The sequence below is a fragment of the Antechinus flavipes genome, chromosome 1, assembly GCF_016432865.1.
Source record: "Antechinus flavipes isolate AdamAnt ecotype Samford, QLD, Australia chromosome 1, AdamAnt_v2, whole genome shotgun sequence".
In the NCBI taxonomy this organism is placed as follows: domain Eukaryota; kingdom Metazoa; phylum Chordata; class Mammalia; order Dasyuromorphia; family Dasyuridae; genus Antechinus; species Antechinus flavipes.
The window spans coordinates 187,242,835-187,261,001 of record NC_067398.1 but is presented as its reverse complement, the minus strand read 5'-3'; the positions used below and the strand labels follow the sequence as shown (position 1 = coordinate 187,261,001).

General features: G+C 35.7%; 1 protein-coding gene across 1 annotated transcript in view; it reads left to right on the top strand.

The window, feature by feature from the left end:
* LIX1 (limb and CNS expressed 1) overlaps positions 1-17,628 on the top strand; it is a 64,279-nt gene extending 46,651 nt beyond the window's left edge. The window contains exons 3-6 of the mRNA XM_051994137.1: positions 512-652; positions 3,022-3,117; positions 11,780-11,857; positions 15,143-17,628. Of these exons, the coding sequence (XP_051850097.1) occupies positions 512-652; positions 3,022-3,117; positions 11,780-11,857; positions 15,143-15,430 (603 nt within the window). The 3' untranslated portion in view covers positions 15,431-17,628. The remainder of the gene's footprint in view (positions 1-511; positions 653-3,021; positions 3,118-11,779; positions 11,858-15,142) is intronic.
* Positions 17,629-18,167: the final 539 nt, after the last annotated feature.

Genomic DNA, 18,167 nt, shown 5'->3' with positions numbered 1-18,167 from the left:
ACTGTATCTATTTTTTAAAATTTCTACAACCAGTGAAATTGTTATAGATGACAGGAATCCATAGACATGAAGCAAAATGTATTCTAACTAATAGAAACTAATAGGAAATTAGTTTAGAAATTAACAGAAAATTGAGGACCATTTCTAGAGAAATGGTGAAAACACATGTAAGAATTTTGTTGTTGTTGAGTTGTTTTGATCATATCCTACTCTCTCATTTGGAGTTTTCTTGATAAAGATAATAGAATGGTTTGTCCTTTTCTTCTCCAGATTATTTTACAGATGAGGAAACTGAAGAAAGAGGATTAGATGACTTGCCCAGAGTTACACAGCTAATTAAATAGTCAGATTTGAATTTAGGACTTCCTAAGTCCTGGACCAGCACTCTATTCACTATGTCACCTAGCTGTCCATGTGTAAGAATAGTCTACCCCCAAAAAAGCAGATGGATAAGCACATTGTTGGCCTTAATAACTCCTTTTTCCTGTTCCTTTTCCTACATATCATTCAGTGCTGCCTTAGCAGAGCAGAGGCCAGAAGGGATGCAGCCAAAGTGGCCTTGATCAATTCCCTCTTCAATGAATTACCTTCTCGAAGGATCACTAAGGAGTTCATCATAGAAAGTGTTCAAGAAGCCATCGCCTCCACCAGTGTAAGTGCTCCCTACAAAGGGTGAGAAGTTGGCAGCAATGAAAATGGTTGTTTGGGGGTCATCAGACTTTTTTTTAAGACCCACATGCAGTTGATCTTTTTTATTTCACTGAAGTTTGATAAGGGAAAAATACTGGGCTAGTTAAGTGCCAGCTCTTATCTCAGGGAAAAATAGTTCACCTCTCAGAGACAATTTCTCAGTCTTTAATTTAAGCTTGATAGTTTTTTGCCCTTTAATCACAGCCCTGTGAGAAGTTAACTAATTCTTTAAATGTTTAGAGGGGTGCTAATTCGTCTAAGGCCATAAGATCCATTTTGTTAATGGTTTCTTCAATACGCTAAACTTTAAAATAAGCTAATGACCTGAAACAATAAATGTACCTCCTAAACCTGAAGTATTTATTCCTTTCTTATGCCAAGGGATCAAGCTCACATGTTTCAAAAAACTTTCAAAATTTCTGTCCACTGATTTATATGGGAACATCTCAGTGATCAGGGAGTGAATTATTTTACCTGGAGATATTTTTCCTGGGAATATTTTCCTGCCACAATACTAAAAAGAGATGAAATCGGGGACAGATACAAAAAGATTGTGTGTGTACATGCACATGCATATAATAATGACTGGTATTTGACTTCATTCCAAAATTGAAAATAAGTCTGACTTTTGGATTATTGTCTATTGATGATCATTCACACACCTCTTTGCCCTTTCAATACCCTAGTCCTTCACCAGAGCTCTAGATATGGAATCAGAAGATGTCGGATCAAATTTGGGTGCTACTCCTTACTATCTTCTTAGTTTCTCTGATTCTCTGTAAAATGAGGGAGTTGGATTAAGCAGTCTCCACCTTGGCCTTAGGCTAACTAAAATGATTCTGTTATCCTGAAAGAAATTTCTGTTTTATATGTGTGGCATGAAGTTAAACTATTTCTAGAATTATTTTAGCCTATGCTGTTTTGATCAATAGTGCTCTTATCACTTATAAAAGTTCAAAGGGCAGGAGAGTACTTGTGCCAGCAAAGAGATGTTTGGGAGACTTCTATATCTGACCTTGGATGAAAGAAAACCTTTATTTCTGAATCTTTTGAATTTCACATGAATATTTTTGAGACACCAAGTTAGGGAGACAAAGTCTTGGTTTAGGTGTGAAATTTACCCTCAGGGTGGTAAGGATGTTAGGGAATTTCTTAGTGTAAAGGTAATTTATCATTTTTTAATGAAAATTTTTAAAGTAAAAAAGTATAAGCTTTGCAGACCTCTGGGCATATTTCCTCTGGGATATTTAAAAGCCAGCATAAATATTTCAGTAGCAGTACATTAATGTTATTGCATTCAAAAGCTATGAATTTGCTGCTACCCTGGTATAGTCTGCTTTGTTTGTTCAGTCCCACAAAGCTGCCATTGCTCACCTTCAGAGGAATTCCTGACCATTCACTACTGGATGGTCTTTATTAAAGGACCTAATTCTTACTAGATCCATTTATCCCACAGGCCTTTTCAGAGTTTGTTCCCCTCCCAACTATATTTGAAGGAATTCAGTTTCTACCCTTTACCCATCTACCTAGTTTCCCGAGACTTAAATAATCCAAGCATGAAGGAAATACGAGCCAAGATCCCCATCTATGCCAAAGAGAAGAGTTATAGAAAGCCTCACTCACAAATCTTGAGGGTAAAGTATAAGTGATTCTTGCGGCCACAGAATTCTTTATAAATCAAGTTCATGCTTTCTCCTATTAGTGCTAGGATACTGCTATGATTTAAATGATCATTTTGGAAAACAGTGAAGAAGACAGTTAGAAGGCAACATATTAAAATGGGATGAGAGAGAAGCCTATACAAATAAAAAAATCAATTTGTAACTGATTTCTATTATTCTAGAACTTGCAGGTCTAAAACTAGAAGGGACTTTAGGGGCCAGCTAGTCCAAGTTTCTTAGAGAAAAGAAAACTGAGGCTTAAGGAGATTGTATTACTCAATAAAGGTAGCAAGCATCAAAGACATAATATAAAGGAAGGGGGAAGGGAAAGGAACAAGCATTTATTCATCACTTTTTATGTGCCATATATGCTTTACAAATATTATCTCATTTTAACCAAGGTCTGCAAACACAGGACTTTCTCAACTGTACAGAACAACCTTCAAATTGACTTTCATTATGATGAAAAACTTAGTTAACTTTTCCGTTCTGAGACAGAGAGTTTAAAAATCTTATCTTATCCAAAATCAATCACTGAACTAGTTTTGGGGTAGCTTATTGTCAAGCTATTTTATTTCTCTGAGGATATTGTCATAAGACATGGTGAAAGAGAACTCATTATGGAACAAAAATCAGTAAGTAATCTTTTCTTCTAATGCTTTTCTCCAAGGGTACTATAAATGATGCTGATGATCCAAGTACCAGCATAGGAGCCTATCACTATATGCTGGAGTCAAACATGGGGAAAACTATGTTGGAATTTCAGGTATTAATTTTCTTCTATTTATTTATGTATGACTCCCACCTCCCCTTCCACCCCATATCCCCTTACACACACATTTACATGTGGATTTCTTCAGGCAAAGTACTCCAGGCTCAAAGTACTCTATGGGTCAATATCTCTATTTTTATCTCTATTTCTATATATCTGTCTATATATGTACTGTGTCATGAGTCCCCACCAATACACTTACTTTTATCATTTAATCAGAGGTCACAATTAGTTCAAAGTAGATATTTAATGAAATATAGTAGGAAAATTAGTTATTAAACATTTCCTTATTAAAAAAAAAAAAAAACATGTTATCAGTGGGAAGAGTAGATACCTCTACAGAATATGTGGCAAGGTAACATATATGGAGAGGAACACATACATAGAGCATGTGACCAGGAGTTATATCTATGGGGACAATTCATACCTTCCAAACTGTGGGGCATCGTATCATCATGTTATACCTGTTACTGCTTCCTACTGGTTTCAAGTAGAATATAATCTCTGACAGTTGGTTCTCTGGTAGTTTTCTGCTCACTGCCAAGGATGAGTCCACTATGTAGGTGGTTGTGGAGTTTCATTGTCCAAGCTCAAAAGTGTGTGTATGTGTAGAGAGGCAACATAAGGTACTTGATAGAGAGCTAGCTTCAGAGTCAAAAAGACCAGGAGTCAAGTCCTGCCTCTGACTCTTAATGGCTAGGTAGGTGATTTGGGGCAAGTTATTTGACAGTTCAGTGCCCCAGACAACTCCATAAAATGATAAATTATAGCATGATGCTCATTTGTATTGGTAGAGGGAATTTCCTTACTGGAAGTTCCCTCCATCAATAAAATCATGTATCTTATTAAAAAAACAATACAATAATAGTTGATATTTTTATTGTTTTTTAGAGCTTGGCAAATACTTTACATTATCTCCTTTTGATCTTGACCACAATCCTGTCAACTAGGTAATGCCAAAATTATTATCTTTATTTTATAAATTAAGATTGAGAGTGAAAATGATTGATCCAGAGTCACTTAGCTAGTTTGAGACAAATTCAGGATCAGAACCCAGGGCTTCTGGTTCTGAATACAGAAGAATTTTCAATAGATCCCTATACCTTTCTGCTTCTAGTAAGGAGCTCACTTTCTTAGGGTTTAATGTCTCACCTCAAGAAATCTGGGGAAACTCAGTACTAGATTTATAATCCAAGAAGTTAACAAAAGACAAAACTAACCACAGGTCAAGTTTTCTGACAATATAAAAGCAAAGAGACACCATACTTTTGTTTCTATGTTACATTTCATGCTTCTGGAAATAGCAGCTTGTATGTGTTTTTGTTGCTATTCAGTGAAAACCAGGAATTATTTTGACTCTGCCTAAGGTGGTTGAGTTAATTCCACCAAAAGCAGGGGGATGAACAGAACAAACTGTTAGAATTCTATCCCGTGCTACAAGTCAGGAAAGTCTGTTCATTCTTTTCTTTATTAAAACTTTTATTGGCCAATAAAGGATTGTGTATTTTCTGTATGTTCCAGGTGTATGTGTAGTATACTGTCCATAAATATTAAGTAATTATGTGACCCATATTGAACAAATGCTTCCCAAATTTTCAAAACCAGATGTTGATGGATGCAGGCGGGAGAATACGCACCCTGATAGAATAGATCTAAACTCCTGAAAGTCCTTCCCATTCTTCCTTTCCATCAGATACATTTGTATGCTTGGAAACCAGGACTTTCTTTTTTAACCTGGATTAAACATGAAATCACCCTGGATATGCATGTGACTCCCACCCAAAATGAGATATTTCTGCAATAGGAACCGCAACTCAATATCCCTGATGGACACAGCACATTAGAAAAACAAACTCATTTGAATCACACAGGATAAAATACAAAGCTGGTGTTTTCTGACTGCTTTGGAGACACCAAGGAGATCCATTTTCCAGTTTGGGAAGTGAAATGTGAGATGATTGCATGGCTTCAGGATTATGTAAATGTAGAAAACAGTTTTTTGGGGAGGGAATAGGTTTGTTGTGAAGAAGATTCCAGGCATGATTTGTCGAAGAAAGGGGAAGCTAGACAAAAAGTCTCTTCAAGGTCATATTACAGACAGCCAGGTGCCATCTTTAACTTGAATCTGCAGCTGGTTAGTCCTTGAGAACTAATACAATTCCAGAAAGGACTGTTTATTTATATCTTGCTAAACTACCCAGGTCACCTTTAAAAAACCTCATGCCATAAACAAATTTCCTCTTAAATCTGTTCTCTTGGGTGGGGAGATGATGCCCACCTGTTTTCCAAGTTATCAATTTACAATGTTTGTTTTTTCTTATGTCTGATGAAGTACAGAGCCAGCTCAGGCCTCTCAGAGACATTTGAGGGAGCAGTATGTGCATTATCTCCCCAAAAGGCATCTGGAAAGCCAAACAGTGTTGCTAATGGGACACAACAACAGGAAGCTCTGTTCTGACACAGTCCAGTTGTTTTCTGGTCTTTAAGTTGAATGAATGACAGAGTGAACCAGGAAATCTGGTATGGTGAGGACCACAGTTTTTATTCCCCTACAGGGAAGACCCAGAGCCTGATCTACATTCTTTCTTTAAAAATAAATCAATTCTCTGGAAGAAATTCAGAAGATCAGCTTCTAGTTTGGTCTACCATGCAAATAGTGTGCTACATAGAAAATTCCTTGAAGTAGAGCAGACACCACACTTGACAGTCACTCTGCGTGTTTCTTTTCCCAGTGACAGTGTTTTTCAGAAAGAGGACAAATTTCTAAAAGTACAATTTGAAAAAAACATGTAATAGGTTTCTCCTCTGTAAAAGACATGATACTAGGCATTGGAAATATAAAAATAAAATGAAAAAATTCATAACTATCTTCTTACTCTCATGAGATTTAACATTTTGCTGAGAGGAATAGAACATGGGCACTGAGATGTAACCTAGGACTCTGCCGATTCCCCAAAGAAGGCTCACATGGTTCAGGTCTGACTCTAAGGACAGAGAATACAATTTTCTTTCTTTGTTTCATTGTTCTTACCTGGAGTTACTGTAGGAAAAATTTGTAACATTTGGCTCAAGCTAGCTCTCCTTAAATGTGGATATTTTGATTCTATGTCCTACATATACACTCAAAGTAGCAATGTATATGGATAGGAAAATATTTGTTACCCCACAAAAATGCAGAAGATAATACTGTGCTCACAGAAATGCACAAACTAGTAAAGAAACATAAATCCTTCAAATAACTCCTCAGTTTCCTGTAGAAGGGACCTAGGTTTAAGGTGATCTTTGAGACAAATCTTTGATAATCTGCTCTCTTACCCTCCTATAGTCCTATACAATCCTTCTGAGATTTGTATCACCCTATATTTTGGCCTCTTCCCATTAGACACATACATACTGAGGCGGTTGCACTGTCATTCTAAAAATCTGCAATAAAGAAACTGAGGCACAAAGTTTCAAGGATAATGCATTTATTAGCAAAGCTAGCAATTGTCAATAAAAGAGGTCAATGACTCAGTAGCCAAAGATACACCTAGCAGGCAGAGCAGCTACAATTGATTACTTAAAGTCCAATGATAGAAGCTAAACTAAGGATGTGATCAGTCTATATAGCAAATAAGGGTGGGCTTTTTTTTCTTTTTATTTATTTATGCTTACTCAAAAGAGGGGATCTTGCTATGAAGAAAACACAGATTTGGTCAACATTCTCCAGAAACTCCCATGTCAAGTATCACTCAGTATCAAAGAACCCAGTACTAGAGAAAAACAACTTCTGACTAGTTGATTCATCTTCTTTCTCTCTCTCTCCTTCTTTCTGGGATAATAAGTCTAGGTTGTAGCACAGAAGATTGAGGAATATAAACTTATAAACTCTACCACTGAGACCTATATAATCAAATCTAAATGAATCTAATCCATTTGTAATATTTCCAATGATTAACTATAACTTGTAACTATTAACCAATCAATAACCTAAATTTCACAATACAAACCATACTCTTCCCTAGAACCTACTCTACAATACAATTTGAAATCTAGTTCTGTCAGTCTTCCTTCTTTCACATATTTTTCATTCATTCCCTTGATATTCTTGACCTTTTGTTTTTCCAGATGAATTCTGTTTTTATTTTTTCTAACTCTATAAAATAGTTTAATGGTAATTTCATTGGTATGGCATTGAATAAGTAAATTAACTTAGGTAGAATTTTCATTTTTAATATATTACCTTGGCCTAATCATGAACAATTAATGTTTCTCCAGTTGTTTAGATCCATCTTTATTTGTGTAAAAAATGTCTTGTAATTGTTTTCATATAATTCCTGGGTTGTCTTGACAGGCAGAGTACTAGCTATTTTATGTTGTTTGCAGTTATTTTAAGTGGAATTTCTCCTTCTATCTCTTCTTGCTGTATTTTATTGATAAAATATAGAAATGATGATAATTTTTGTGGGTTTATTTTATATCTGCAACTTTGCTAAAGTTGGTAATTGTTTCAATTAGTTTAGTTGAATCTCTTAAGTACCATTATTTTTATGAAGAAACATGCACATCTGAGGAAAAGATATAATTATTTCTTTCCCATTCAGTTGTCTTCAGAAGTCTATCTTATCTAACTTTTCTAAAATTCTATTCATCTTCTTAACTTCTTTCTTATTTATTTTTGTTAAATTTAAATACTTGTGTGAGTGGAGAGTTAAGATTCCCCAGTACTGTAGTTTTATTTATTATTTCTTTATATAACTCATTTAACTTTTCCTTTAAGAATTTGGATACTCTACCATTTGGTTCCTAAAAGTTAAGTGCTGATATTGCTTCAGCTTTTATGTTAACTTTTAGCAAAATGTAGCTTTCCTGATTATCTCTTTTAATTAAGTTTATCTTTGTTTTAGCTTTGTTTGAAATTATGATGAAAATGTATGAAATTATCCTGCCTTTTTTTTAAGCCTCAATTGAAGCATAAGAGATTCTGTTCAATCCCTTATTTTAACCCTGTGTCTCTTTCTGTTTCAAGTGGGTTCTTTGTAAACAACATGTTGTTTTTAATCCATTATGCTATCTGCTTCAATTTCATGGGTGAGTTCATCTTATTCATGGTTATGATTACTAACCTTTAACTTACTTTCTTTTGTTTCTTCTTCGCTTTCTCTATTTTTACCCTGTGCGTCCTCCAAAGTTCGTTTTGCATTGGACCACTGCCTATTTTAACACATCCTTCCATTTATTATCTCTCCCTTTCTCTTTTCCCCGTGATCTCTTACTTCTCCATTGGATAAGACAAATTTCTATATCCAATGGACTGTGTATATACATTTTTTCCCTCTTTGAATCAATTTCAATGGGAATGAGATTTAAGTATTGCTTGCTATCCTCTTCCTTCCCCATTTTCCCCTCCACTGGAAAAACTCTTCCTTGTATATATCTTTTAAATAGATAATTTTCTCCATTCTCCCCCTCCACTGAAAAAACTCTTCCCTTTATGTCTCTTTGAAATGGATAATTTTCTCCATTCTTCCTCTGCCTCTCCCTTCCCCCTAATGAATCCCTCTCTCTCTCCTTCATATATTTTTTCTGAAGTCAACCCCCTCATAACCAACTTGTACCTACATCCTCTGTCCAAGTAATCTTCAACTGCCCTAATAATGCTTCAGTTCTTAGGAATTACTTGCATCATCTTGCTTTATAGGAATGTAAATTCTTTCATATTTACTTTTTTATGCTTTTTTGAATCTTGTGTTTGAATGCTAAATTGTCTCTTCAGCTCTAGTCTTTTCATCAGAATTTGAAAATCTTCTATTTCATTAAATATCCATACCCACACCCACTCTCCCCACCCCCAACAAAAGATCATACTCAATTTTACTGGGTAGGTTATTCTTGGTTGAAATTCTAGCTCCTTTGCTTTCTGCAGTATCATATTTTAAATCTCCCACTCTTTTAATGTGAAAACTGCCACATTTTATATGATCTTAATTTTAATTCCATGATATTTGAATTTCTGATTTTTGTCTGGGAAGGAGGCCTGTTCTCTTGAAAGTGCAAGCACTAACACATCTTTCTTCCTTGGAACTGAGACCCAGAACTGTGTATGAGCATTGGAATTGCTAAAGAAAGCCCTTGTCCTATGACATATGCCAGCAAAAGGTTCCCTATAATATCTTTCTGACTAATGGCCCAATAACCTAACCATGTCTGGGCAGAGAGCTCCTGAAGCATCTGCTGCCACTATTGCAGTCACTTCTGAGGTGCTGCTAATTTTGGAGCTGTCTCCATGGACCAAGTCATTACCAGTACTGTTGCCATGTTGTTTTACACTGTCCCCCATCCTAATGTCATGGGTCTATTTTTCTGATCTCCTAAATTCTCTTGGTTTGAAAAAAAAATGTCTCACCTCAATCTTTTGTTGACTCTATCACTCTAGAATTTGATTTGTTATTTTAAAGTTCTTTGCAGAAAAATGTTGGGACAAATCAGTTGGATTACTGCCTCTATTCTATCATCTTTTCTCCAGCCCCACTCCACCCCATCCCCAGGCAATGTTATTTAAAGAATTATAAAGAATAAAATAGGAAGGTTACAACAAACATCCAAAATGGGGAGAGGGGGAGGGAGGGGGAGAGAGAGAGATTTATCATTTTCTTTAAATTAAACTATTTCTTCATTAATTATGGAGGATCCACAGCATTTCGTACTAACATCAGTCCTTAATGTACTTGCTATATGAGGAAGAGGAAATGGAACTGGCAAGGAAAAAAAGAGGAAATCTATGCTGGTGGTGACAGATTTTTCATGGGATTGATCCTCAAAGAAGAAGTGATATTAAAAGATTGGGAATGGGTGCTAAATTGCAAACTCAGACTTTATTATTGCTTTACGATGACCAAAGGGGTGTTAATAACTATCAACACATACCTATTTTCCCAGTTTCATAATATTCTTATGAGAAAAATCTGTATATGGGGCACCTAAGTGGCATATTAGATAGAGTGCTAAACTTGAAGTCAGGAAGATTGGCCTCTACACAGAACATTTAATCTGGGTCATTTAATCCTTTTTGCCTCAGTTTCCTCATCTGTGAAATGATCTACAGAAAGAAATGGCAAATTATTCTAGTACCTTGCCAAGAAACACCCCCCCATAGTCAAAAAGAATCAGACACAATTTAAACAACTGAATAACAATATCTATATATTTCACACACACATAATATGTAATCTATATATTTGTTGACAGCAAGGAACAGGTATGCTTTTGCTAATTACATACTTTAGCATGTATTTTTAAATATATAATTGACTAAAAAATCTAGCAAAGATTCCACTATACTTATTGCTTGTTGTCCATAAAAAAAAAAAATGTGTTTGGTTTGATAGTTTAAAAGCCTTTTTAAAGTCTCTCTTCCAAAAATGAAATTTATTTAACCTTTCTTTTTTTTTTATGGTCACCCGTAAAAAGGGGGTTTACATTTATATAGTATGTTAAGATTTATGAAATACTTTCTATGCATTTGACCCTCAAAGCATTTCTATAAGTTAAATGCTATTTTATCCCCATTTTACAGATGAGAAAACTAAGGCTCAGAAAGGTTCACCTCAATTCAATAAACATTTATTAAGCACGTACCTAGTGCTAAACACTGTGCTAAGTGCTGAAAATGCAAACAAGAAAAAGAAAGTCTCCTCAAAGAGTTTATAATCTAATGAAGGCAGATATACACAAGAGGGGAAGAAGTAGGGATGGGAGCTGGGGGATGTTTCTAAGTTCAAACCAAACCGAGCTGGTAGAAAATTAGCAAAAATGTTTATTCCAGCCCTCTATTAAAAAAAAAAAAAAAAAAAAAAAAAAAACCTTTGGGAAAAGTTTGATTCCCCACCCTTCAGCCTACCAGTTAGAGGGGGTGGGAAATAAGAAGTTGTTGAATATCCAAAACTGAACTGACTCACATGAGATTTCAGGTAAGTCAATTTATCCTAGATAGGGGTATCATGTTCCTGGAACCCAAACCAAGCAAAGTTGCTAATGGGAAATTGAGAATAAGTAGAATGATATGTCCAAGATCACAGATTCTAATTGTCTGCCACTGAATTTGAACCTAGTTCTCTCTGAGCTCAAGTGTAGCATTTAATGAATTGTTGACTCATTGTCTTACATCCTTGTTTTCAATACTTTTACTACCTCTCTTATGGAAAATATTGCGGAGAAAGTGCTTCACAAACTTTAAAGAAGTACATAAATATATCTGTCCCTGTTGGATTGTGGCTTACAGTCTGAGAGCACTATTTCACAATCAGACAAGGGTGAAGCAGTATTTCAATAAGAACCATAGTTTCCTGTTTTAATTTACTTGTATGACTTCCTTTGAAACTTATTGAGAATTCTGCTATTGCTACAACTATAAATATGCTATGCTGGGTTGCACATTTCAGGAGTGTAAGGTCTTTGGGGTGAGTATTGTGGGTTGGAGTTCTTTGTTTATTTGGGAGGGGGTGTGGTTTTGTTTTGTTTTGTTTTTTGAGAGCTTCATGCTCCTTACACTACTGAGACTTCCAGGGAATTGAGGAAAGATTATTCTCAAACTTCGCCACCACCTGGTTGGAGAATCTTTTCCTTTTATTCACACTTCTCAAGAATACATCAGTAACATAGAGTTCTGTCTCTGCAGGAGCTGATGATTGTTTTCCAGCTACTGCACTGGAATGGAAGCCTGAAAGCCCTTCGGGAAACCAAGTGTTCCCGACAGGTAAGATGTGCCCACCTAAGGAAAGTGGGTAGAGTTAGCTGGCTTGGCATGAGCCAAAGTGATGAACTGTGCATTTTCCCAGGAAAGGGCCATTATCACAAAGATATAGTGGCAGTGGCAACCCTTATCTGAATAATTATTCCCTCTATAATAGAGAAGACAAGTAATCTCCCTAGATTTCTTTAAAATCTCTAGCCCCTTTGTACCACTCATTCTTATAACCATCCTTTGCCCCCTTTGACACTACATAAAAAGACAAAAATTCTAATCATGCATTTAGTTATTTTTCTCCCTCAATTTACTAATTTGTTTTTCACTATTCTCATATTCAAATAGTCAACAAACATTTATTAAACATCTCCTATGTGCCAGGTTCTGTATTAAGCAATGGAAATACAAAGAAAGTTAAATATCAGTCCCTGCTCTCAAGGAGCTCATAGTCTAATGGAGGAGACAGTATGCAGACAACTATGTACAGATATGACATGTGCAAGATAAATAAGAGATTACCAGTAGAGGGAAGGCATTCGAATTATGGGATCAGGAAGGTTTCTTGTAGAAAATATGATTTTAGCAGTGTGTGACTTGAAGGAAACCAGCTAAGACAGGATAAAAAATGAAAGGAAGACCATTCTAGGCATGGAGCACAGCTGCCTAGAATTGGGAGTTGATGTATTTTATTTTTAAGAGCAGCAAAGAGGACAATGTCACTGAATTACAAAGCATGAGAAGAAGAGGTAAGGTATAAGGAGTCTGGACAGATCAGAAGGAGATGATAATAAAGGATTGTGAGTTAATTTCTTTAATCCTGGAGCTGATAAGGAATCAATGGAGTTTATTGAATAGCATGAAGAATAGGAAAGGAAATAATAGTTAAAACTACTCTTTAGGTAGATCACTTTGACAGGTGAGTGGAGGATGGACTGAAGTAGAGAGAGACTTGAATTGAGAGTACAGCCAATGGGGTACTGTAATAGTCCAGGAATGAGCTGATATATCCCTGTATCAGGGAAATAGCAGAATCATAGGAAAGAAAGATATATATGTGAAAGAAGTCATGAAGGCAAAATTGACAAGACTTGGCAACAAATTGGATTATTCTCCAATGACAGAGAGTAAAGGGTTGAGAATGATATCTACATTATAAAAATAGTGGTGCTTTTGACAATAATATAGAAGGTGGAAAGAAGGGAGAGTTTGAGGGGAAGATAATAAGCTCAATTTTTGATATGTTGAGGTTTAAGGTGCCAATAAGACATTCAGTTTGAGATGTTCAGTAAGCAATTGGAAATACAATTCTGGACATTAAGGAAAGGTTATGTTCAGATAAGTTTATCTAAGAATCATAATCATACAGATAGTTAAATCCATGGGTTTTGATAAGATCATCAAATGAAATCATTAAATGAAGAAAAAAAGAGGACTCAATACAAATCTGGGGGACACTTTCCCTTTCACTGCCCTGAAATTAATGGGTTTGCTTGCTAATAAGATGAAAAAAAAAAGGCTGAAAAACAGTGCCACAAAAACTTAGAGAAAAGAGTTTCAAAGAGAAAAGAGTGATTGACATTGTCAGAGGCTAAAGGGAGGTCAAGAAAGATGAGGATTGAGAAAAGGCCAGTAGATTTGGCAACTGAAAGATCATTGCTATTTTTAGGATAGCAAGATCGCAAGTTTATTTTTTTTTCTTTGGGGGCATTTTAAATTTTACTTTATGTGAAACATCTGGCATCAGGGGCAAGTAAAAATGATAAAGATTTAACAATGGAAATTTACTATATATCTAATATTTTTCTGTGCTGTTTGCTTCAAAAATCTTAATACTCTATCAAAGAAGGGAAAGAAGTAAATAATTTACAAAAGCTTTTTCTTCTTCCCTTTGATTTCATAAAAGCACTTTGAAATGCATTAGACTTACTGTAAACACAATTCCATGATTGTTTTTAATTTTGTTAAAGTTGTAAATAAATACCATGTGTCTGTAGAAATAAAAATAAACAAGTCATTCAGCTTACACCATCAGTTTTACTTATAAAAACTACATAGTCTGTTAAAAGGTATTACTGACAATTCCTACATAAAAGAGATGTCAGGTGGGAACTAATATTCAAATCTTTGCAAAAGAAATTCTTTAAGCATGAATATGTTATAATTTTTTTCCATACACATGATTTCTTCATTTTAGGGAATTCCTAGCATAGAAACTCCTCCTTGGATACAAATCACAGTTCAAGCTTATAGTTGGTATTATACTTGTCCATGGTCATAGAGTTTAGAATGCGATTGAGGCAGAGTTTCAACTCCTTTTTAAAAATAGTATTTTATTTTTCCAAATTCTTGAAAAGATAGTTTTCAACATTCAATATTCCAAAATCTTGTGCTTCAAATTGTTCTCCCTCTCTCCTCCCTTTCCCAAGACAACAAGCAATCCAATATAGGTAAAACATATATAATTTTTCTAAACATATTTCCTTATTTGTCATACTGCCTAAGAAAAATTAGATCAAAAGAGAAAAAAAACAAGGAAAAAAACAATTTTTAAAAAAAGATGAAAATATTATGCTTTGATCCAATCAGTCTCCATGGTCCTCTTTCTGGATGCAGATGGTGCTTTCCATCACAAGTCTATTGGAATTACCTTGAATCACCTCATTGTTGAAAAATGCCAAATCAGAATTGATCATCACATAATCTTGTTATTACTGTGTACAATGTTCTCTTGGTTCTCCTCACTTCACTTAACATCAGTTTATGTGAATATTTTCAGGCTTTTCTGAAATCATCCTGCAGAGCTTCAATTCTTGTTGATTCCATATCCTTCATATCATAAGACTTGTATTATTGTATTTATGTTTACATGCCATAACATATTGTCACTGCTTTTCATTATTACTACTTTCCTAGGAAGTGAGCCATTATCACTCTCCCTCTTCTAATGATAAAAGTTCTTTAGTAACTTGCACCTTTAAGCTTTCTGATACTTCATTCTTGTTCTGAGATCTCCCTGCCCCCACCTTTAGTCAGTCAGTCCATAAACTTACATCAGGCTATTATTATCATTGAGCCTTGCTACTATGGTATGGGTCAGGCACTTGCTAAGCCAAATAAGCCTCATTAATATAAGCACAATGAGAAGCATAAATATTAGAAAAATCTTTTCTGGGTTGAGACAGGAAAGATAGGAGAGGAAAATGGAAGGAGGAAGGGAAACACAAATAGTGTTACAATAGTAGGCATATATTGATTTCTACTCTTTTTGCTCTGGTTTTGTTTCTTGGATCACAGGAGGTGATTTCTTACTATTCCCAGTATTCCTTGGATGAAAGGATGAGGAGTCACATGGCCCTTGACTGGATTATGAAGGAACAAGATTCACCAGGAATTGTCTCTCAAGAGCTGCAGATGGCCCTGAGGGAGTTGGAGGAAGCCAGAAGAGCTGGACAAGAGCTTCGATTTTACAAAGAAAAGAAAGAAATATTGAGTTTGGCTTTAGCTCAGCTTTACAGTGACCAAAATACCTCTTCTCCAAGTGATGATCAGATGAGTCTGGCTGCTTTATGTGGCTACCACTAACTGAAAAGAGAACTGCAATGGACTCATCAATACTGAACTAGAAAAAGCTAATTCTTTTGGTATTCCGATGGACCCTGCAAATTGATCATTTCCAGTTATGGTTTTAGGGAAATGTAGCTGCTAACTGAAGTTTTATTTCATTTGCACCCTATCCCAACCTGACTCCAAACCCATCATACATCATGGAACCTTAGAGATAAAAAGGACCTCAGGAATCATCTAATTCAATCTCCCAACCAATACAGGAATCATTTTTCTTCCATTAACAAGTCTAAATTGGAAGAAGGGGAAGGAAAAGGATAAATGCTTTGCATATAGTTTCTCATTTGTTCTTCACAATAAACCTGTTATCCCTTTCTTACAGATTAGTAAACTGGGGCTGATACAGATTAAGAGACTTTCCAAGATCACAAGATTCTGTGATTTTGGAAAGTCACAGAATTACCAAGTTCCAGAGGAAGGATTCAAATCTAAATCTGTCTACTTTAATTGCCATACTCCATTCCATTTAATTGTCTCATAAATAGGGAAAGAGAAGACAAGTATTTGAAAGATATTTTTCACAAATCATTGAAATTCTACAGAATGTTACTCAAGATCTACTAAATCTGACAAAGTTTGATAAGCTACATTATAGCTAAGAATTTAACTCCAGAGGATTCTATTGATAAACTTCACAAACCTTTTGGTTACAGAGTACCCCAAAGAAGAATTAGCTAGTGACACATCATGCAACATGCATTCAACAAATAAAGAGAATTGAATTAAATGTGCAACTTGTACATTTTTTCCAATGGAAATAATAATAGTTAGCATTTGTATGGTATTTTAAGGGTTGTAGAGTATTATGTAAATATCTCATTTGATCCTCAAAACAACCTTGGAAGTTAAGAGTCCTTATTATCTCAACTTTACAAAAGAGGAAACTGGGGCAAATAAAGGTTAAATGACTTAAGCTAGTAAGTATCTAAGGCAAGATTCAAACTAAGGTTTCTGCTTTCAAGTCTTAGTCTTCTACTCTATCTCCCCTCAAAATACAGCAAGGAGAGGCCATAATTTAATAAGCAAAAAGTATTGCTTATACTAGCAATTTTATTTTTCATTTTGTAATACAAATTATTTAAATTATTTTTATTTTTCTAAAAAGATTAGAGAGGTAAAGAAGTATAGTAGGAAGGATATTGGATTTAGTCTTGAATTCAAATCTCATCAGCCAAATCACTTAATCTCATTTATTGAGCCCATTTTTATCTGAAGTCTCTGCTTCAGTTTTCTCTACTATAAAATGATCCCTAAGGTCTTCCAACACTAAAACCTATATTTCTTCAAAAGAGCAAATGATCTGTAGTACTTGGGGACAACCTTGAACTGGAAGGGGGGATTCCCCAGGTTTATTAAGCTTGATTCTGAATTCCAACAGATATGTTCTTTCTATCTCTCTGTCTCTGTTCTCTTTGTCTCTTTCCATCTCCCTCTGCCTTTCTCTGAGACTCTATCTTTGTCTCTGTCTGTCTCTGCCTCTATCCCTTTGTATCTCTGTTTCTACCTCCCTTTGACTCTCTCTCTCTCTCTCTCTTTCCCCTCTTTTCGTTCCTCCCTCCCTTCCTCCCTCTGTTTCTATTTCTCTATCTGTCTCTGTCTCTTTGTCTTAGTCATCTCTGTCTCTTTCTGTCTTTCTGTTTCTGTCTCCTTTTGACTCTCTGTCTCCCTCTACTTCTCTGTCTCTGTCCACCTATCTCTGCCTCTATCTGAATCAGTCTTTGTCTTTCTCTGTCTCTTTCTGTTTGTCTGTCTCTGTCTCTGCCTCTCTGTCTCTGTTTCTCTCTCTTTCTCTTATTTCTTGAAGTATCATAAGTAAGTGTTGTGCCTGCCATTTCTAACATGACTTCCAGAGCTTATGGGTGGCCCAGGACCAATATCAAGGATGGAGACCACAGATCTTCTCATACACAGACTAAAACCTAGCTTGTGAAAGGCTACCAACATTCCTAAACTTACTGATCTGTATTACTAATTCTGAATTGTAACCTGGTTTGTCAGAATCTTCTATGTGGGGTCTCTTATTTCCCAGAGTCCTTTACAATTGGTTTATTTAGATTGGAAAGGAGCTGATTCTGGGTTCAGCCTTCTCTCCATATCCAAAAGCAAGATCTCCATAAGACTGGGATAAACCAATCCAATAAACATTTATTAAGTAACTATTGTGTGCCAGGCACTGTGCTTAGTTATGGGAACACAATTAATAAAAAAGAAAGACAGGCCCTGTCCTAAGAGAGATTGTAATCTAATGGAAGAAGACAACACATAAAAGAAGGCAGGATACTAGGGGAGTAGAGAGAGAGACCAGGGTACCTGGTGTCTTATTGCTTGGAGTTACATCAGGCAAAGCAGTGGATGCACAGTGGAGTGAGCTCAAAAGTCCAGTTTCTGCCTTCTATAAAGGCAGTGCTTGCTGAGAAGAGTTAATTATCCCACCCTCCCAATCTCCATTTAGAGGAGAGGCATCAGTCAAGGTTTGAGTAAGCAGCATGGTGATGAGACTAGAGGTGATAAAGAGATAGAGGTTGACCTTGAGGGACCTCTTGTTACTTGGAAATGAAAGCAGGCAGAACAGCAGATGCAGAATGAAGCGTTTTCAGGAAATTCCCTGACTTTCTATTGGGTACCAAAACCCAACTTCTTCCTCTTATGAATCATTATCTTCTGAACCACTATCAAGCTCTCTACAAAAGCTGAG